This window comes from Diceros bicornis, chromosome 24 (assembly GCF_020826845.1).
Source record: "Diceros bicornis minor isolate mBicDic1 chromosome 24, mDicBic1.mat.cur, whole genome shotgun sequence".
Classification (NCBI taxonomy): Eukaryota; Metazoa; Chordata; class Mammalia; order Perissodactyla; family Rhinocerotidae; genus Diceros; species Diceros bicornis.
The window spans coordinates 34,995,948-35,019,576 of NC_080763.1; the positions used below are offsets into that span (position 1 = coordinate 34,995,948).

Sequence of the window (23,629 nt, forward strand, 5' to 3'; positions counted from 1 at the left end):
ACAATATAACTAAAACATAAAATGATTAATTTTCTTTACCTGACATGTCTGCTGAGTCACCTATAATGGAAAAGTAGCAGAAAAATAATTATCCATAAATAACATAAATATTAAAAGTAAAAACTCAATTATCACAAAATAATAATTTTAAAATAATTTATATAATAAAGTATCATATATAAAATTTATTTTATTACATGAAATTGAGTAAACTGTTTTTAAGTGAAGCCACTAATTCCAATTAGACATACATATTAACATTCTATGAATATGACATTTCAATCTTTGGATCAATACTTCATTTTCTTTGTATTTAATGAGCTACATGAAATTTTAATTATAACAACTTTTAAAATAATATTGATATGGTTTAAATTCACATGACCCTTACTTTGGTTACCAAGCAAACTGTTAATAGACCTTTTGGAGTTTTAATGTGTCTCCACTTGCAGGAAAGAATGAGATCTAAACCTTCTGAGAGAAATGATGGCAAAAGTTATCATATAACTCAAGAAAGACAAAGTTCTTAATTCAGGCCACAAATTAATCCCTTTCTTAATTTTTTTTAACTAAACATTTTCTGTATGAGTAAAAGATTGCCAAGTAAGAAAACATGAAAGCCTATGCAAATTATATTTGTGATGGAAATACCTATTAGCCAAAATTTTACCAGTCTTTAGCAAGAAAGGAAGGAGTAAACATTTAGGGATCCTTTCAAGAAAGATGATTATTCTTTGCTTTGGTAGAGCCTTATAGCCCTAGGAAATAATGATTTCAAGGATATATTGATAACGTAGGCCCATAGTGTCCTGAGCAGGAATATGAGAGAAAAGAGAATAAATTACTTGATTCTGCTGACCAGACCACTCAGGAAATACCACTTTTAGTTCAGAACATGCTCTGATAACAACCAAATGGTGAGAGGACTTGAAACTATGCCACATGAAGAATGGTTGAAAGACTGAGGGTTTGTGGTTTGAAGACCAGGCTTGTCCCTGAATATCTGCAGGGCCTGGGACAAGAGTACAAATAAAGACCTAAACATCAGAGGCCTAAATACTTTAAAGTTATCAATCAAGATAAGATCATTAAATGAAATATGTTCTATCCTCCTATTTTGACAAGTACATCCCTATAATGACCTGGAAGGCCTGGTTCAAATTTAGAGCTCTTAGAGTTTTGGGCAGCATGAGATAGCCTTATCCCACTCCCAGCTTTATCCCACACCACAAGGAGCCATGGAAGCTCACGTGGGCACATCAAAACTCCATTATCACCATTCCAATGAACAGCTGCTCCTTGGGTAGTCCTCAAGAGTGCTCACATTGGTTGTTCAATCTACCTTTAGGAGCATGGACTCAGAGAAGGGTCTCAAGCAGGCCCAGAAGTAGGTTTAGGACTATTTGATAGAGAATTCTAGGATTTCAGTTATCCAAACCATGGTCCAGTGGGGAGGCAGGTTCCCCCATGGAAAGCAATCCCATTGCTCTCAAGTACTCTTTGTCCCATGGAATGTAGTTGCAGGATGTCCGAAGTGGGCCTTCTAAAAGGGAAGTAGTAGATTAGACTCGGGGAGAATATGACAGTTCTCTCCAAATACTGGAAGATAATGTTATGGCAATAAGCAACTAGCTGTTCTAGGTGCCCAAAGAATGAAGACCAATGAGTTGCAATTAAAGAGAGGCAGATTTCTGTTTTATATGAAGAAGCACTTTATAACAGAGCTTCCTACGGAGAAGCTAGGCTATTTTGTTAGGCATTAGGTGACAACGAGGTTCAAGTATATGTAGGAGGTCCTTAATCAGAGATGTTATACAGGAGATTCAAACACCTAATGATAAACTGGATAAAATGATATATTTGGCCCTGAGATTCCAAGATTCTAGCCAAGAAAAAATAAAAGTTTGAATGTAACTGGCTAAAATACCACAAAAGCAAATATTTCAATTCCTCTATGATCTACATGATTTTTAACAGAGAAACATAAACATTTTATGCAGTGTTCTGTGCTTGGCAGGTATTAAACAAACTTGGCAGGCAAAGTAACTACTGATTCAATTCTCTTTAGGTTCAGAAGAGAAAAAGTCCCTCATTCTTTGGTCTTCTCTTGAGTCTATCTTAACTAGTCATCAGTGAAGAATTTTTGTTATCTCTTTTCTAGAAGGGTACAAGGCATGGGGTACAAACATGATCTAAAATTCACCTCTGCACTGCTGGACTTTGACTTGGAAGGAGAGAGGGGGGAGATAATTAGCCATTCCACATTCCCTATGGTGTTGCCTTGCAAAATAAAAAGAATACATATATCGAATCATTATGTTGTATACCTGAAACTAATATAGTGCTATATGTCAATTATATATCAATAAAAAAAGGAAAGAAGTGGAGAAGAGGGTCAAATTTCATGAAAGCTTAATTTGTGACCACGACACTTCTTAGTCAAAAGAGAAAACTACAGCACTAATATGTTAACCAAAGTTGCTTAGCAGAGAAGGGGAAAGAAAAGGAGAAGGAACAAAGTTGGGAAATGAAAGAACCATACCTTCTAGAATTCTATTCACAGAATGTAAATTCTATTAACATAGAGACTTCGTCTTTTTTTGTAAGCTGCGTGTATTCCCAGCACCTAGAACAATACCTCACACAAGGTAGGTGCTCAATAAATTTGCTGTATAAATAAATTTATTCAAAAATTAACTGAGCAATAACTGTATGCCAAGAGGCACTGAACTTGGTGCTTTTGTGACCACAATGATAACATTGTCTCTCATTCCTCGTGCAGAGTAAAAATAAGACTTCAATTTCAAAAAACTTAGCGCAAAAAGGGGCTAGACCTATGCATTTATATTCAAAGACTAGAGTATTTTGTATATAAAGGGTGAAGTATTGTAGAAAACTTTACAGAAAGGAAGAATACAAGGGTCTTTGTACAATACAAGGGCATAATTGTAGAAATAAGCAACCCAGAGAACAAGTTTCTAACTGATCAATTTAGTACTTGTATGAAAAATGAAGATATTAAAAGCATGAATTCTCTTATTCAAGAAGAAAAAGACACCTGGAAAGCTGGCTTAGCAATTGAGGCTCACTGAGATCCAATAAACCCAATGATTCCAATCATTTCTACAAACTGTCCCAGAGTTGCGAAGGTCTCACTGACCACATCTATTATGTAGTATTCATAGTGATCACTGAGTGGTAGATATGTCCTAAAGAGACATGCCATCCTCTCATCATTTTGCTTGCCGAGTGATGGTCTTTAAGTTTTTTATAGAGTTAAAAGAAGATAACAAATGATGATTTCAAAACAGTTGGCAAATTAGACCAACACCAAAGAAAAGAAAAAGGCAGAAGGGATTTCCTACCATGGAACAGACTTGGCTCCCTTCTTTCCAGCCTACCCTCTGCTGGAGCAGATGTTCTGCCCCTTCAGTCTAGTTACTTGCTGGCTCCCCTTATTTACCATTTTCTCCTCAAATTCTTCCTTTCTGCTTCATATGCTATGAAATTAAACCTTTTTAGTGATCAGAAATTTCTGCTAAAGGCCTAAATCCAACTATTTCAACCACCATAAAACAGATTATTCTTAATTCTGAACTGTCTGAACCAACTCAGATAACCAAAGAGAAAGTAAGTTACCAAGAAGCAAATAATATGGTAAAACTGGGTGTGTGCTTTATGTACAAATACATTTTGAACAATACATAAATATATTTTATTTTTTTCCCCAGGATGTTGAATTAATTTAAACAAGACAATGACTTAAAATTGTTTCTTTTTAAAATATAGAAACATACCTACTTGGCCAGTTGCCACTATGTTGATAAATTTGGGGTGCTGATTTACAGTGAGGCACAGAATATCATCATTATGTTCCTGATAAAAACTCTGAGTTCCTATAAAAAAAAATTTGAGAATTAAATTTGAAAACTTTAAGGTGTAACCGTCAAATGCACTTATCCTGAGCAATAAACTGCTGTTTAACTTCCTTATTTAATACCTATTTTTTGAGCACTTAATATGTGCATATCATCATAAGGATGAAAAAAATGACTCAGAAATCCTTAAAGGGATAGAGCCCCAAATCACATAAACCATGGGTTACAAAGCTGAAGACATCAAGTGCCACAAAAGAGTTCAAGATCAAAATGCTACGGGAATTACGTAGCAGAAAAGATTCTTCTTATCACGGGTAAGTGGCACTCCTGGACTGACATGACAGATTTTGTAAATGTGAAGATAGGTGGGGAGGGGTACTCCAGGTAAAAAGGTACAAAAGCAGGAAAGTATTGGGTATGCATATAAATGGCTCATTTGGCTGAAGTGTAAGGTCATGAAGAAGAAAAGTGAGAAATATGGTTGGAAAGGCAAGTTGGAACTAGAATTACAGAGGATTTCAAATGCTAGTCTATTAAGTTTCATATTTATTCTGTGGTCAGTGGGGAGGTACTAAAGAATTGTGATCAAAGAAGTAATGTGATTCATCTAGTAGTAGTGACAGTGAAGAGACCTTAGCAGACTATGACCATGCAGGAGGTAATAAAGGTGGCCTTGTGCCAGTAAAACAGAGAGGTGGGAAATGAGGTCAGGACGGTAGGCTGGGTCCAGATTACAGAGGGCCATCAGTACTAGGTCCTCCAAAAGCGCAAAACAAAACAAATTTAACAATGACATTTAACAAATCTAATATTACTTTAAAACTTGTTCTCAAAGTGAAATGTGCTTCATATTTTCCAAGGCTGACAGTTCAGTTAAAGGAACAAATAAGCAATTATATGTGCTGTTGGCTAAATCAGTAGATCAGCTAATAGATCAAGACTTCTTAGACTATGAACACAGCAATGTATCCCCATACCAGTGAGAGGCCAAATAATCAGAACTGGAGCAAGTATCTAGTGTTCCCTCTGCCCCCTCTCTACACCCAATCATTAGAAAGGTGATTAATTACAAATGAGAAAATTAAAAAGAAAATTACAAGTATAAACATGAAACTATATTTACACATGCATTCCTTTCTAGCTTGTCTTATTCTCTCTATTCTCTTTGAAGGATATGTGAAGCCTCAATTAAAGATTTTCTCTCTAAGTGGTATTTTTTAAATGACTAAAATTCTTAAATGGAAAATTGCCACTGATTTCTGTGTGATCTTGGTGAATCCTTTTCTTTAGGAAACCAAAACAGAAAGGTCATATTAATGATTAATACTGACCAGAAGTGGGGGATTATGACTCACATAAATCACTCTTTACCTATTCAGAGTGAAGCTATCGAAAAAGCCAGAAATGTTTGGACTAGATGATCTCTATTTTTACTTCCAATTTTCAGACTTTATGAAGTTTACAATTATATGTAATAAAACAGAATTCAAAATTAAAGTCTGAGTATCACTGGTAGGATTATCACATCATTGGTCATCAAACGATGCTAAGAGAATTTTATTTGGTTTTCAACAATCCAATCAGTTAAATAAACATCAAGAAATACTTTCTCACCTTCTTGAATCAAACAAGGTATCATCAGTAAAGCCACAGGCAAGCAGCTTGCTTACCTAACTTCCTTGGCTTTCCAAGGCCTCAGAAAGAACACCACCCACCTCACTCCCAGCAATCACTCACCCAACAAGCTAAAGTCACTATCTGAGACAACCATCCGAACCATCCATTTTCATGTTAAGGTAATAGGGAAATAGAATCAAGTTACAAATATTTCACTATAAAACATGGTTTTAACATACAGTAAACTGTCACTTCTAATAAAGACCTCTGAGCACTCTGCATTATGAAATCCTTTCTGCTGTGTTATACCCTCTTGAGACTGTAAATTTGGTTACTTGAAATATTACTAGAAAGTTCTACAGTATGAAATATTTATATTCTGGACTCATGCATTTTAATTATTCATAGTTTTAACAAAGAATTTTAAGATGCTACCTAAAAAATTCTAAATTAAAAAAAAGTAGGGGACGGAGAATCAGGGTTTCCTACCTGTAGCAACATTGTGCAGAATTCCAACAGATGCAGTGTGATAAATTATATCATCACCATCATTTAAATAGTGAACATTATTCCTACAGTCTCTGCCTCGATAGCCAAAAACAAGCTCCAACACAAGGTCCTATAACAATGATAAAACCATTATACAATTCCTCATGTCTAAATGTTCACCATTATTTTGTTGTATACAGTACTGGTGTCTTCACCAGTCAAAATGGAGCATGCATTTTTGATGTTTTACAAACTTCAAACACAAAATTAAGCTAGATATACTTCTCTACATAACCTGTTTCGGGCAGCTGAAACACACATTCCATACTTTTCTGCATAAAGTTATAAAAATGAAAAGGAAATCACAACCTCTTCTGATTCCAAGAATTTCAGTTCTTAAGATTTCATGCGTTAAACACCAAGATACTACATGTGCCCAAAAGAATATTTTGATTTATATTCATTGTTAGTCAAAACACCTCATCTGCAAACATAACTCAGGATAAATTATGTCCAAGTGATGTACTTGTAAGGATCCAAACAGTGTATCAGTATCAGTGCACAAAACTAAGCACACTGGGGGCCAGCCCAGTGGCGCAAGCAGTTAAGTGCACGCGCTCCGCTGCGGTGGCCCGGGGTTCGCTGGTTTGCACCCCCGGCGCGCACCAACGCACCGCTTGTTAGGCCATACTGTGGCGGAGTCCCACATAAAGTAGAGGAAGATGGGCACAGATGTTAGCCCAGGGCCAGTCTTCCTCAGCAAAAAAGAGGAGGATTGGCATTGGATGTTAGCTCAGGGCTGGTCTTCCTCACAAAACAAAACAAAACAAAACAAAACTAAGCACGCTGTCTCTGATAACTCATGCCCAAGTTCTAGCAGATAATTCTGCTACTGAAAGTGTCCACTTTCATTGACTTTTTGAGGCTTAGTGGGGGAGGGAGCACAACAACCCCTTTCCCACAACTTTACACCCTTTTTTTAAAAAAACTATTTTGTCGAGGTCACACTGGTTTATTAGCATTGTGTAAATTTCAGGTATACATTATTATATTTCAGCTTCTGTATAGACTGTATCGTGTTTACCACCAATAGTCTAGTTTTTGACCTGAATTTAGCATAGTTTGCTTGCTGCTGCTGATACTGGGATTATGAAATGCGTGGGAGAGCTTTCCTTCTTGCTCAATTATTGTGGAAGATTTCTTTGGTTGGAAGCAGAGCCTTTGTTGAACCTTACAGTGAATACATCGTATGGGGTAAAGTTCCTGATTTGGCATAAGTATTAAATCTTTAGTTTACAAATTCAAACCATTAAGTATAAGACACTTTCAAGGTACCTGTGCTTCTATAAGCCATAGATCATTCACACACACTTACATTTAGAAGTTCTCTGAGATATAGTTCAATTCAGGGTATTATTCAAGGAAAACTAAAAGAAAGACTAACTTAAAAAATTTTAAAAAACAGAAGATATCAATCCAAAACTCAGACTTGACAGTTAAGCAATCAATTTTTACAACCAAACGAAAAAGATTATTCAATAAGTTTATTTTCATAAAAATAATGACAAGATTTGGGTGCTTTACAAAAAGGGAACTGAATGAACTCTGGGTACATTTTAAAATACAAGTTAACACTGGGAAGTGGATTTTCCTCACCTCTACGGGTCTCTTTTTCTTGCCGACATTATTTGTCTGGAGTTTCTCTGGCTGGGGCGGAGCCCTGCTCACAGGGGGCCTGAAACAGGGAAGTGTGAGTGAGGAAAGGCACCCAGTGCTGGGCGCCTGCACTGAGCCTCCCTCACCTGCCCTCCAGAGAGAGATGTCTGACACACCTTCACAAAAATGAACCCAATCTGTGTTCCTCACTAGACCGTGCCCTCTATATCCCGATATCTTCTAAAGCAGGAAGGTGGAAAGAAAATATGAGAAACTTTATTCATTTTACTTTTAATTTCTTTGGTGTATGTTTTACAACGTAAATAATATAATAGCACAAGAACAGATTGCTTATAAAAAATATACAAATGTTAGTTTTACATACTCAGAATCTTCTTGATGGGGTGCATTATCAACAAAGCCTGGATTACTGCTCTAAAGTATATATATCACAGTATCTTGCTCATGGCAGGTACTCAATATATTCTTCTTGAATTGAATTTTGAAAATATTTGTATGAACTTCCTATACTGTTGGCAACATAAATCATGTCTGAGTTCAAATTTGCACTCTTTACCTGCTCCTCTGTGCCCTTTACCTCCTCTTCTTCTTGAAGTCCCTAGTATGCTTACAGCATCACCATCAGTTAGTCAAGCAAGACATTTTACAGTCACAAAGCACTGTAAACCATACAACACTCTGTAAAAGGTAATTACTATTACTATTGCCTCCAACTCCTTCTCTTCCCTTCTTCTCACTATTTACTAAACATTTATCAACTTTACCTATATAGTAGCTCTCAAATCTTGCCCCCTCTTCTCTGTTTCCACTGCTAGTTCAGGATCTATTTACAGTGTCCCATTAGGTGTACAGAGTTCCCATTTTGAATTATTTAAATGTGGAGGCTCTTCCCCAACAGGCTTTAATTTTTTAAAAACACCACGTCATTTAGTTTCGTTTTCACTTAGATTAACTATTATTCAAATGTTTAATAACCTGAACACTGAAATCTAAATCAATCATGTATCAACTCCCTCCCTCCAAATTTTTAAGTTAATATTCAATTTGCAGCAACTAAATCAGGAAATGATAGATTAATTTTCCTGTAGAAAAAATTCCAACATTTATGAATAAGTCCATAAAATTAAAGGCACAACAATACATTTGCATTTTCAAAATGATTTTCAAGTTATACATCTATAAATAGTTAATGAAGTGTTATATCTTGAACATGTAATATAAAAGGAACATTTATTTTCATATGTGATATGAAGCAGTATTAGAAGTATATGACTGATCAGTGACATATAAATTAAATGCACTTACAAGACTATATAAAGAACTCAATTTATTATAAAAATTTTAGTTTCAAATCTTTTTCATATACTTATTTCAACGTCTATAAGTAGTAAAAATAATTGAATTTATAATATTTAACATTTAAAAATATTTCTGCTAGGGTCATTTTAAAGAATGATAGCAGCCTTGGCTTTTCTTCCAAATCAATTTTGTTGAGCCTTATTCAATGCTATCATCTAACAGTTTTAATAAACAGGTAATTTTTAATCTATACAATCCTGTATAACAGTTAAGCATGTTTTAATTTTTATAAAGATAATTTATGTAAGATATATTATTGCTTAAAATTATGGAACTTGTAAAATTATACAAGTTAAGTAATTGCTTTACTAAAATTTTATCCACTATGTAGTATGAATCCCATAATTAAGATGATATTCATTTCAGGGATACTGATTTCAAGGGAGAAAAATGTGGAAAACTGAAGAGAGGTAAAGAACACCAAGTAACACAGCTCATTAATGGTAAATATGAAAGATGATAAAAATACAAAATTAGGCCTCATAAAGCATAGCAAAGAGAAAGGATTACCTGGAACCTCTTTTCAGCAGCAGATAAAAAAGGGAAAAGATTACAACAAAAATTTGAATTTAAAACACTAGTAACATACTTCCTGTAATAAAATATTTTTAAAAGTTTAATGCAGATAAACTATATTGCATATATTAAAGGCCTATTGCTTTTACTTATTACAGGATATAAGAAAAGGCTGAAGTTACTCCATTAACGGCAGGGAAATCAGAAGAAAGAAGGTGAAAAGGAAAAATAAACGAGAATTCAACACGTATGTTGTAAACATTAAAGCTTGCCATTCTTATTTTTCTACAGTGCAGTCTGAATTTCAAACAAAATATTTAAGCTTATCTTTGTTTTTAAGACAGGGCAGTAAAATGTTGACAACTAACTTAAAAGGCTGGTAGCATTGGAGCTGCTATTCAGGAAATTGTCTAAGGAGACTAAGCTCCCCCTACTGTGACCCCAGAGTTGTTTCCCAATCAACCAGTCTAACCAAGTAGGCAGAGAGTGTCAATCAGGACCATGTTGGATTTGGGGTTTTTCGAGCAAAGGAGGTAACTTATTTTTTTAAAAATTCCCCTAAATAACATAATGACAGAAACAGAATTGGAAGGGATCACAAAAGTCATCTCATCCATCTTCCCACTGAAACCAGGAATCCTCTTTACATGTCTAGAACATCCCTTTATAGCACTGATGACAAGTGGTCATCTGAACTCTGCAGAACACTGCTTGTGACAGGGAGGTCACTTCTACACAAAAGTCGTTCATACCCAAGACAGCAATTCTATCTCCACTTAGTTTTCTTTCTTTCTTTCTTTTTTTTTTTTGAAACAAGTGATTCCCAAAGCAACAAATTATTCTTTACATGAAGTGGACTCTCTACCTTCCTTTATCTTGTGTTTCTTTCTAGACCACTATAAACTGTCAAGGTCTCTTTAAAATGCAGAGACCAGACCTGAATAAGCTACTCCAGACCTGTGGCTAGATCTGAATGTTTTATTTCTGTTAAAACAGTATAAGACTATGTGGGCCTTTTTAGAAGTCACATCACACTCTAGACTCATATCTTTGCACACATCATCCCCTGCTTAAAATAGATAATGGATTCTTGCTGTCTGCCAAATAAATTAAGGAGTGCCTAATATTGGAGTTTCTGCACAATCTGGTCTCAAACTACTTTTTTCATTCTTATCTTCCAGCATTTTCCTAATGGTACCTTTTTTACTTCTAAAATAGACTAGCCTTTTCCACACTGTCCTGTTTCAGAAACTGTCTGAAGACATTTTCATCTCACAAAGGTAGACATGAAAGTACCCCAAAGAGTCCTTTCATGCACATATTATTTTATTAAACATACCATCATTGCCCTATGTTAATGTTTTTAAATTAATGTATATATTAAACATGCATTAAATGAAGCTAACAAGTTTACAAACTGAAAAAATTTTCACTGATAAATACGTGTGGTTAAGAGTTTGTTTTTATGCACCTCTGAAGCTTAAGGAAAAACTAAAACTATCTAGAGTACAGGAGTTTGTAAAACGTCATTTATAAAACCAATGATCATAATGAAGACCCTCATAACCCACATGCTGTATCTATAAATGCAACCCTTTTGTAGGATTTTTCCTATTTTATTTTCTGATTCTTTCCCAACAAATGTAGTTCAATGTTTTATAGGGAAAAAAAATATCAATAGCTTAAAATAGCATATAGATCAAAACAGAAGAGTAAATTTTTCAGTAAAATATTTTCTTTAATAAAATACTTACCTTACTACCCCCTGCCTTTGAAAGGAGCAAGAGGGAAAAAGTAAGGAAACATATATGAAAATAGATGAGGAATAAAATGTAGCAGTTTCATAAACAGAAGAAAGTCAATATGTCAACAGAATTCTAAGGAAATACGAAAATGCCTCAATTTTATGTCACATTGTTTTAGATATTTTGATTCAACAATAATGGAAATTTGATTGACAATTAACTATTTTAAATACGTAACATTTGCTACAAAAATATTTATAGAAAAGGAAAACATAAAATTATTAAAGTCATTTATGAAAAAAGACCTCACAAAACTATCAGCCTAGTACAGTAGTTGTCAAATTTGCCATCAGAAACATTTTCCTTTTAAGTGGATCAGATATTTAACTGTATATAAAGTGTTTTGTTTCATATTTGATGACAATAATATATTTAAAATACGAAAACAATTATTTATACAGACCATTTTACCTCCTCACAAATATATTCAAAGTTGGTAAAAAGAAATATCTTTTCATTTTTTATCTCCTTCGATTGTTTCATTTTATGAAAATGAAGACTCCTAACTATGAATCACATTACTACTTCTGCCTCGGCATTTTCAGAAAAATTTAGTATGGTTGAATTGTAAAATAATTTGAGAACAAAATGCAAAATAACTTCAAAAGTAATTTTGAAAAAGTTAGGTGTAAAAAATGCAAGCTAACAGCAAAGATTACAACTATGAGAGCGTTAATCATTCTTTGTGAGTAAAATATTTCCACCTGTCAGAACTTGGGTCACTTCAGCAATGAGGGAGAAAATGTAAGTGTTTTACTATGAAAGATGGCAGATTAAAATTAGGTCACCTTTTATGACATCAAATTTATCTGATAAATGACATTTTTCTTTAAAAAGTAACAAATGAAAAAAGATTTATGAAAATGTCTAGACTTCCTTCTTCCCTATAGTACACTCTTCAGTTTTCATTACCTGTGAGATATAATTTTCTTTAAGTAATATTAAGCACTATATTGCAAATATTCTATTAGAAACATCTACATTTTCATATTTAAATGTATTACTCTAATTAATAAATATATAGGTAATATTCATTACTTGGTGAATATCTAACTTCAGAAAGTGTTTCTGTATTAACCAGGGTATCTCCTCAGGTTACTCTGTATGTCATTCCAAGAGAGGGATGTCACTGGTGAAGATCTACTATTTAAATTCTTTATATACATAATTACATTTAAATCCTGAAAAACTCCATAAATTAGGGATTATCATGCTCATTTTACCTCCAAGAAAACTGAGGCTCAGAGAGAATGGATAGTTTTTCAAGGTTACACAACTGGTAAATGATAAAAATGAATATTGTAACCCATTTGTCTGAATCCAGAAACCATGCCCTTTGCATTGTATGACACTGCCTCCTACCAAGTTGCTTCAATCTTGAATCCTGTACAAGTATTTAGATTATGGTATGGTTAGCTTTCCTAAAACTTACCTTTAATTTAATACTTTGCCTCTTTATATGTGATAACAAAACTGATTATCACTCTCTATCGCTTTCTGTAAGGTGACCTCCCATTGCTATTATCTGAGGTGTATCCTCAGCAAACAGGGCACCTGGAAGAAGAGCTGTGGAGGTATCGTGACCTCAAGATTCCACCTACAACTTCCCTGGGAACTCTGGGGTAGTCAGTTCAACAGCATCTCTAGGTCTCCCCTTCTCCACCACTAACACGCATCTCACCCTTCCAGCGTCATTCTTTCCCCTGAATACTAAACCCAGAGGTGCAAACTCAAAGCCCTCTACCAATGCTTTCTTGTGATACCATTTCTATCTAGGTGAGCTCCAGTGGTCTTCAGCACTACTTGAATTTTCCACAAATTCTGTTCAGTGTGAATGAATTCCCTTTCTTTTTTAACTTTTCTCTCAACTCCTCTTACTAACTTCTCATAACAAAGTTTTCCTCCTCACAGCTTCCTACAGAAGAGGTCACTGCTGTTTTCACCTCCCACTCCCTCTTTGTTCCTCACTGCTGTTGCTAGATAATTTTTTATCATTTCTTAAAACCTCTTCGCTTCTGAAATCCATGCCATTCACTGATCCATATGCCTCTTTATTGTTTTCTATCTTCCCTAATGATTTTAAAAGCATTTCTCTCTTGATCTGTCACTTACCTCAGAGACTTTATTAAAAAGTTATCTTTCCTCAAAATTGCTGTGAACATGTCCTTATTTTTGATTTACTGATTCTAGACAAAGACCAATAATTTCTATTAGAGACAAGCTACACTTCAACTTGACTTTTTAGAAAAATTTTGAAATAATGATTTTCTATCCTTGATTAAAGGCACATGGATAGAAAGGCTTTCTCAAAATTTAATCGTATTTCTGCTCATGTGCTTCCTAAAAGTACTTGGTATTGGATTCATATATTTATAAAAGTTAGCAAGTAAGATTCCTTTAATCATATAGACTTTATACATAGGATCATTCCCTAAACTGCTTATAAAAGACAGTGTCACCACCAAAAAGCATTTAAGGACAAACATGTTTTCTATGGGGTGCTGGGAATTGCACAATGCAAGAGTACCACTCTTACTTAGTTTTTGCAAAAATTCATTCAGTTAAACAATAAATTCAATTTTTAATACCAATATCTTTTTCTTCATCTAGTTTTAAACTTGTTACCTCTCATCAATTGAGGGTTCTTTTTGTTGCAAATGAGGCTTGATTCCAAACATTGGACGGATATTTGTTGATAAGGCTCTGATGGTGTAACTGACTTCATTCTCCCTTGTAACATCACTGTCATAGCCTACCATCAAAATATAAGAATTATTCTCTAAGTAATAACTGAAGAGACCAATTATTATCTTATAATTTGAATACAAGCATGTTCAACAATATGAAATGTTAAATTGTGTACAGCCAAATTATGAAGTAATATACAACCAGTAAAAACAACGTAGAAGAATATTTAATGATATGTAACAACGTTTTCAAAGTATGCCTAAGTGATAATAGCAGGCTACAAAAAATAAGTCAATATGATACCATTTTTGTTAAAAAATTATGTACATAAATGTACATACCCTTATTGATATCATGTTAACAAAATGTTAACAGAGGTTATCTCTGAGTGGTCATATTATGGATGCTATGTTTATTTTCTACTGCAAAATTTATCTTCTATGAGCTGGTATTACTGGTATTAGGAAAAAGTCAAAATTATTTTAAAATATGAGGTTAGATACTATAAAATTTATTTTAACAGTACTTATTTAAAGTATGATTATCTTACATTTGTAGATGAAGAATATCTAAGTCATCAATACATGCCAGCCTGTTATCCTTGAGTCACAAATCTAATTTCTGTGTTAAATAAACCAAAAAGACTAAAACTGCAATTATCCAAACACTATCACTTGTTTTAACTTCTGCAGTTTAAATCAGTTGTGCTAAATTTTTTGTATGTTTTTGTTAAAATAAAATATTTTAAAATGACATACCCCCATCTTCTTCAGAATCTATATCAGATTCTTCACTATCATAAGGCCTTTTTTCTCGATAGCCCTCCATTTCATTTGTCCAAACCATTAAAGACATATCTGCACCTCCTAAGGTAACCAACATGCTGTCATCATAAGTCCAGCGAACATTTGTGACATGTGCACTATGGGCCACATACCTCTTAAACTTCCCAAATTTTCCCTAAAGATAAAAAAAATTCAAACCATCTTGCTGAGAAACTTCATTACTTGAAAACTTTGTTATAGTTTTGAATTTATTTCTTACTACACGATTAGAAATTAATCACTACAAATGCAATTTGTGAGAAAATACTGAAAGTCACTAGAATAAAAAATAACAATTCCCCAACCTGGTGAGAATCGAATAAAATTAGCAGTTTCACACATTGCTAGTACCATGGACATAACTTTTTTTTTGGAAATCAACTTGGTGTTCTTCATTAAAAGCACAAAACTGTTGTGATATTTGACTCACCAATTCCCCTTCTAGAGATCGATGCTAAAAAAATGCTATGTGTGCAAAAAATATTTACCACAGTATCTACTTACAGCAGTGAAGATATTTAAATACTTTAAATGTTCAATAAAGTAATAGTTAATTACAGTGTATATGTATGGAATAGTACATATCTCTTACAAAAAATGGCTATGCAGACTTATTATTGCTGAAAATAGACACAATAACTTAGAAAATCAGAATATAAATACCTATGTACAGCATGGCCATATTAACAAAAGTAATTATCAATCATTTTGGTATATACCCATGATAATATCTTTTATCTTAATTCATTAGTGTTTTTGTTTATAAGCGCTACACACAGGAATATATTTTTCTTTTAAATATCAAGAAAAATCCAAGTTATAGATACTGGCAACTTTTAAATCTAGAATACTAGCATTATCAAGTTATATAAGTAAATTTCAGATCAATGTATCATAAGCAGATTTTAGATGGACATCTTTTCAAGAGTGTTAAAATGAGAAATGTCTTAAATATATAAAACATAGTGATAGCTAAATCAGTGAATTCTCTGAGAATGAAGACTCTTTCAATAAAAGTCAGCTGAAATAGGAGGGGGATCTGTCAACAAAATACCGCAAGAAAGTAGTTTCCCTAAGACTTTGTGGTTCTTAACTACAGTGAGGTGAAGAAGGAATCTGTAGCTCAATATCCTAGAACTTATTCTTAGGGCATCTATATCATCTAGAATGCTGGAAGTGAAGTTTCTGACCAATAAATGTTTTATTGGAACACATTCTTATCAACTAAAGTTCTCCCACTTAAGTCTACCTAAAACAGAGATCTGTGGAATATTTTCTTGGGCACCTGAGTTCTCTATATGAATTTTTAAACTTGTGCTTTCATTTCAATGCTGATCTTACAATATGAATATGAGCAGGTACTTGAGACCATCATGAACTGAATATCATAATATGATTTCAATGCCCTATTTAAAATTTATGTTTATGTTCATGTTGGTGCTAGATTATAATATATATCTGAATTTGTGACAATTAAGAAATAAATGTAGGCGCCGGCCCCGTGGCATAGCAGTTAAGTGTGCGCGCTCCGCTGCTGGCGGCCCAGGTTCGGATCCTGGGCATGCACCGATGCACCGCTTGTCAGGCCATGCTGTGGCGGCGTCCATATAAAAGCGGAGGAAGGTGGGCACAGATGTTAGCCCAGGGCCAGTCTTTCTCAGCAAAAAAGAGGAGGATTGGCATGGATGTTAGCTCAGGGCCGAACTTCCTCACAAAAAAAAAAAGAAAGAAAGAAAGAAATGCATCTGGACTTGATACATGAATTTCATTTTTGTGCTAAGTGAAAGCCTGATGTTTCCCAGTAGTTTGAACAGAGGAAAGCAATAAGAGAATTGAGTAATCACACAGTGGCACAGACATGTAGTACTCCAAAGAATCTGTACAGTTTGGTTTTAGCAAAATAACATCATTCATCATGTTAAATCAATGTTGTTTATTTTAATTTTATAGGTGTTGTATTTCTAGTATTTTGTATTTAATTGGTTAAAACATTTTAAACATTTAAAGCCATAAATATAAAGTTCATATTTATTGTTAATGGTATATATTTAATCAGAAGAATACTAAAATTATTTAAGTTAATATTAGGGATAAAAGGCATGTTTCCTCGAAAAGGGATTATTTACATTACTCAATATTGAGAAACTGTACAATATAATATATAATTTAAGGCATGGGATCATAAATTATAATTCTTCTAGGTAAAAGCTATAAATATAATGTCAAGAATAGGAAATATAATTCTGAATCTTTCATATTACATTACATACGGATTTACATTACAACAATGAAATGCTAGGAAAGGGAATTACCCTAACCATTTTTATAATTATGATCATTAGAAAAAAAAAAAACTATGATCATTAGGAGAGTTAAAGAAAAACACATACTTTAGCAGGATATCTAAATAACTTCACAAATCCCAAATCATCCCCAGTAGCTAGGATCATTTTGTCACTGGTGAGGCAAGAAGCAGTTACATCTGTGACTTCTCCAATTACTGGCCAAATTCCCTCACAGCATAAACCAAGCACACTTGTCCATGATGCCCAACCAAGTTTTTCTACCTAAAAAGGAAAAAAAATGCTGAAGTTTGTAATATCTAAACCTAAAAACTTAACAACCAAATCTGAATATTTTTCTTCACAATTATATGTGCCACAAATAAAATTAAAAATTTAATAAAAACAGTCATTAGTTGTCTTGGTTTTGTAGCTTCCCAAATCCACTAGTTCCTGCAGAAAAATTGTAACATAACATTATTCAAGATGTACTTATCATGATACTTATGATAAGTATACTTATGATAAGTATATGATATACTTATCATATATCCACTGTGTGTTCTAGATGCTGAGCATACAGTGATAAGAAGTAAGACCATTTCCTCTCTTAGAATAATCAAGAAACTTATTTTTATACTTCATGTCTAAATTTCTACTAATACATTATAAGCACATTTTCCAATTAATTGTTACTGGAAGTTAAGTACTTTTATTTACAGTCCCTTTCTTATTAAGCCACTTTCATGTTAAATTTGCTAAGCCTCTCTTCCTCAGCCACGTCAAAAATTTTTGCTAATATCGTCAGACACAAAACTGAACACGTTTTTTTCTTTTCTATTTTTCTTTAAACAAGAATTTGCCAACAAGCATTTCTGGCTTATGATTTCCAAAAGACTTGGCAGACATGCAGTACTCCAATCTTAGATGTCACGTCTTTTATTTGCTGCTGCATGCTCCTTTAAGGAAAGTATTAGAGCATAGCTAGACATACAAGCAATTTATTCCTTTTCTCAATACAGCAGCTCTTCCTTTACTCATCTAGGTAGTCCGACCCAATAAAATAACTCACAAAGAGAATATCAATAATTCAAATAATCTGAGAACAGCCTTCATGTGTAACCAAATGACGGAAGGTAGGCATCAGTTTTCTAACCACTCTTAGTCATATCAACAACATTACAGGCATTACTATCTTCTTACCTCCACACTGGGGATGGTCTGTTTTTTCCCTCTGGGAGCCTCAAAGAATAACTGTTCTTTAGCACCAGTGTTGACCTGTAAAAGCTTTCCTTAAAAAAAAATTAAAAATATATACATATATAATCTTATATTTATAATTTTATAATCTTAAAATAGAGACCACTCAAAGCATAACATGAAAACTTGACATTACAAAGAAAGCAATTAATAAAATTAAATTTTACTCTCTAAAAATATAAACTTTATATGTTAAAAGAATACAAGTAGTTAATAAAAATTACAAAAAGTCTCTGATAACAAATAACTCAGAAACACAAATGAAAAAGAGAGATGACATTTTTCACCTAACTGTGTCAACAATTTAAAAAGATTTAATAAATCCAGTGGCTGCCATGGGTATGAACCCTGATGTTGTACACGTAACCTGATACAATTATTCTGGAAGGAAGTTTGGCATTTGAATAGTTTTCAAATGCAAAATATATACATATACATACATATACAAAATATAAATACATATACAGTTACTTTTATGGGAAAAATTAAGCTTAAACATAAAAACCATTTTCCTCTGCAGTCAACATATATTAAGAGCATTTGAGCAACTAGAAGGATGTGCAACTATGACATACAACTATCTACTGGGGCTTTGGGGAAAAAAGGAGGAGGATTGGCAATAGATGTTAGCTCAGAGCCGGTCTTCCTCAGCAAAAAGAGGAGGTTAGCATGGATGTTAGCTCAGGGCTGATCTTCCTCACCAAAAAAAAAAAAAAAAAAAAGAGCATTTGATTTTCTTAATCTCCATATAATTAATTAAATTCATAAATGGTTTAATTTTTGTGTATGCATACACATACAAACTATTTCTGTTGTTATGCATATTAAAAAAAATCCTAAAAACAAATTTTGGAACATTTTTTAAAAAGTATTCTAACTGTATTTGGAAAAATGTTAACTTACAATACTAGATTTATATAGATGAATACGTGAAACAAAAATCCTTAAAAATGGAGCATTTAAAATATTTATTATTTATCAAAATTTATTAAACACTGCCATATGCCATGCATTCTGCTAAAAAACAGATACTCAGGGGCCGGCCTGGCGGCGTAGCGGTTAAGTGCATGTGCTCCGTTGCGGTGGTCCCGGGTTCGGAACCCCAGGCGCGCACCAACACACTGCTTGTCAAGCCATGCTGTGACTGTACCCCACGTAAAGTGGAGGAAGATGGGAACAGATGTTAGCCCAGGGCCAGTCTTCCTCAGCAAAAAGAGGAGGACTGGCGACAGATGTTAGCTCAGGGCTAATCTTCCTCACACACACTCACAAAAAACCCCACAAAGATACTCATTAAATTCCGTGTGTTATACAATTATGACTACTTTTATCAAACGATGGGGAAATTACTATAAAATCCTCATTAATATACTTATTTTCCAAATTTTCAGTTACTATTTATATCAAGCTTATCTGATAAAAGCAGAACAAATGATTAAAAATTTTTTTGGATATAATATTTAAATTACTTTATAAATTAAAGAATTTACCACTTACTGTACTATCATTTGAATTACACTAGGAGAAATATTGAAAAGTCTAAGTCACTTACTGTACTATCATTTGAATTATACTAGGAGAAGTATTGAAAAGTCTAAATTCATAGCATTCATCTGCAGATGTGAAGTAAAGCAGTGGAAAATAATTCTGAGAATGTTTGTTTTTCACAACACTTTTGAACCCATCTGTTGAATCATTTTTTTTTTCTCTAAAATAGCTATACTAAGTCAAATGAAACTTCTATCAAATATTAAGTTATTTAAATTCTTACCTCTAATATCCCAGTCAATATGGGTTATGTAACTGGTAGCGCCTTTGCATATTCCTACTCGTTTACTACTCATTACATTGTATATATCTACAAAGCTGTCATGGGATGCTACAGCGAGATACTTCCCAGAACCTATAGTAGAAACATATTTGCTTGATATTTTCTACATTTAGAAATATTTTTTACACTCTACAACTAGAGTTAATTTTCTTAATATTTTTGGGAGGAACTCTTAGGTGTTTCATAAGTTACATTATAATAAGACACGTGTCAAATGACAAACGGCAACATATTTTTCAAGCATATGATTAACAAAACGAGCTAAGTTTTTTTAGTGTAGTGAAGTAGTACAGTGGAAAGCAAATGTCAAAAATTATACACAATGTAATTTTGACACACTTTGCATTTAACCAAAAAAACCTCTCTAAATTTAGAAAATATGGAAGTAAACTAGCATAAGTAAATTTTGCTATAACTTTAGTAATTCCTCCATTGCAGGAGGTTTGTCATAGGCAATGAATACATGGAAGCTGATGAAGCAAAATTAATGTAATTTCAAAAGTATTAAGAATATAATGAAGACAGTCATCCAACCTCTTTTACATTACAAGTGAGGAAACAAGCTCAGAGAAGTGCACTGGCCCAAGTCACACAGAAAATTTAGACAGAATTGGCATTAAGCCAGATATTTTGCCACTGATATAATACAGGGCTTTTACTTCTCACCATACTGTCTCTTCTAGTCAAAAAAGTAAAATTCTGAGATAAAGTAATCATTAATAAAAATTACACATTGATATATTTACTCATTGCCAGACGCAAGTAAATAAACATGATTTCAATGGAATCTTACCTGGTGAAAATCGAATATCCGAAATAATATCTTTTCTGTGGTGAAAAGATACAAGATCCTCTAGAGTATCTGCATTTGCCATTAAGAAACTTCCATCATTGAGACCTACAGCTAAAGCTTTACCATCAGGAGAAAAACAGCAACATCTTCCACCTAAAATAGAAAGAGCATATATCAGGTGATTTTCTTATATTTAAAAAAAAAGTTATGTGCTTAAAGAACCTTTAATTTCAAATAGGATTCCTGTATTTATCATGGCCTTGAATCAATATTAAAAAGGAGTCAAGAGGTCCAGATAATACAGTTTTCTATTGAAATCAGCAGTATGGAACTCTAAGCAATAATTAATACAAATCATTCCTTGTTCTGAATGTAACAAAAGTACTGATATTTACCTTAAAAGAAGTTGATGAAAAAGAATGAAAGATATTAACTGACATAAAAAGCCAATGACACATGTGAAAAATTTTTTCGGGGGGAGGGGGTTGCTACTTTTTTAGTTTCTATCCAACAAATCAGAAATTTAAGAAAAAAGGCCATCTTTACAAAAATGCTTTCAAATTTTAAAAAATCTGACAGGTAATTTTTAGTTTAAGGTAAAAAGATCTACCTATATATGTTTCAAAACTGCACATGAAGAAATAATGACGTTAATATTATTAATTTTAAAAAATAAGGGTTAATGTTGCATAGGCAAACACAAAATATGGGCTTACTCTGACAGCAAGGGGTGCAGCAGGCATTTTCAAAAACCCTAAGGCTTTCGGTGTCTCTCATAAAATTTAGAGAGGGAAGATGGGATACAGCTGTTACAGAATGAAAAATCACAGAATGAACTGAGAACAAGTAGTCATTTAATTACGAAGCATACACGGGTAATGAAGAAATCTAGGATATGATTTCTGAGATTTAAGAGTCAAGAGATGATGATGACCTGGAGCAGAGCGGCAGCAGTGAAGGTGATGAGAAATGGTAGGATTTGAATATATTTTGAAGGCAGAGCTGGCAGGACTTTGATGAACTGTGAGTGGAGTAAGGGAAAAAGATAAAAGTCAAGGCTATGCTTTTGTTTGAATGGTGATGCCATTTACTGAATTGGTACAAGTGTTTAGTTTTGTACCCATTAAGGGTACATTAAGGATGCCTATGAGAATTTCAAGTGAAGACATCAAGGAGCCAGTTTGATATATTAATACTTCTCTGGAGCTCAAGGGAAAATAGGCTAGAGATATAAATATGGGAGGTAGTAGCCAAGAAACTGGTTAAGAGCTTGTTATTAATTTATTGCCTCTCACCTCCAAATCCACCCCTCTTTTTCCTGCTGTGTGATACTGGAGCCAATCCTGTTAGACATTTTTCCTTTGCCAGCTGACTTGATTTTGGCCAGAAGAGGGTGCTTGAAGGCCCAAGCAAGGTCAAAGCAGAAGGAAGGGACTTTTCTTCCTTCTGGTGTGCTGGAGCCTGGGATCAATGAGGGGGTACAGGTGGGGTTAGGGAGGGGATGGGGGAGTTTCTCAGCCACCACAGCAGAGGATTTCCTAGATCAGCGCTCTGGCAAGTTCTTTTCCACTGGCAGGTTGTGTGTTCCTGTGGCACCCACACCCTCTCCAAGAGATCTGAATCTCAGCCTTGGGGAAGAGGGGAAGGGTCCATCCTTTAAGTCTACTCCTTGTTCACTGTCCATTAGCCCTATGGCTGGTAGCTGCTTCTGCAGTTGCTACTTCTATAACCCTTAGAATCCTCTTTTACTCCTTTTAGTAGTTAATCATCTTTTACAAGTTAACACTCCATATTAAATTTTCCCTGTTCAAATTACTGGGGTGGTTTCTGGCTCTTGACTGATACAGAATCGGTACTGAAGTGGTCACAGGAGACAGACCATTAAAGATAGGACTTTTGGAATTGGTTTAGTCATGCCTTTGGGCTTGAGCACAGTGCTGAGCCCTTGCCAGTGGGAAATGAGATGCTAGTAATGCAAGGTATGCACTGGCATGACAATTAATCAAGTTATCTCCTGTGGTTGATTGTGATGAAGTAAATATAAGTGCCCTAGGAGTCCAAGAGGCTGCTGCCCCTGACCATTACAAAAATGATGATGACACAAAGACTGCGTTGTGCACTAGATTCCACTGAGTGCATGGAGCATTTACAGAAAGAAGTAATAAGCTCAGGTCCTTAAACTCTCAGCACGAGTCATGGTCTGAGTAGAGAGAGCTTCTGTGGCAAACCTAAAAGAATCTGTGACAGGGCTGATATTGCTGAAAATTAAACACAAAATTTAATTGAGTAGGTTGTAAATTTATAATATCAATTGAATTCATAGCCTCACCAAGTTTCTTATGTGAAAGTTAGGGCATTGATTGAGAAGGAAGAGATCTTTGAAACTTGGAATGGGAACATCTGGTTGGACTCAGACAAAACTGAGAATCTTAAACTTCCATGTTATTCTGAGTCTCACTGGCCAGTGCAAATAACTTGCTCCCCTGTGTCTGAGAAGACTGACATTCTGGGGCAGATGCCTTGCAAGGGGATGTTTAACCTTCTGAAGAACCATCACAACTACTCCTCTGCTGTCACTAGACCCCTAATTTGGATCAAATCTCAACATGC

At 34.1% G+C, this 23,629-nt stretch overlaps 1 protein-coding gene across 13 annotated transcripts in view; it reads right to left on the minus strand.

The window, feature by feature from the left end:
* Positions 1 to 23,629, minus strand: part of EML5 (EMAP like 5) — a 160,063-nt gene that overhangs the window by 21,119 nt on the left and 115,315 nt on the right. For 7 of the 13 annotated variants that reach the window (XM_058567495.1, XM_058567493.1, XM_058567496.1 and 4 more), the window contains exons 22-31: positions 21,020 to 21,172; positions 20,167 to 20,298; positions 18,339 to 18,427; positions 17,244 to 17,420; positions 14,788 to 14,989; positions 13,967 to 14,093; positions 7,641 to 7,719; positions 5,985 to 6,114; positions 3,798 to 3,896; positions 40 to 60 (exon numbers count right to left, since the gene is read on the minus strand). In XM_058567495.1, coding sequence (XP_058423478.1) covers positions 40 to 60; positions 3,798 to 3,896; positions 5,985 to 6,114; positions 7,641 to 7,719; positions 13,967 to 14,093; positions 14,788 to 14,989; positions 17,244 to 17,420; positions 18,339 to 18,427; positions 20,167 to 20,298; positions 21,020 to 21,172 — 1,209 coding nt within the window. Of the gene's footprint in view, positions 1 to 39; positions 61 to 3,797; positions 3,897 to 5,984; positions 6,115 to 7,640; positions 7,720 to 12,212; positions 14,094 to 14,787; positions 14,990 to 17,243; positions 17,421 to 18,338; positions 18,428 to 20,166; positions 20,299 to 21,019; positions 21,173 to 23,629 lie in introns of those variants that run through there. The other 6 variants (XM_058567501.1, XM_058567502.1, XM_058567494.1 and 3 more) reach the window with 5 other exon arrangements.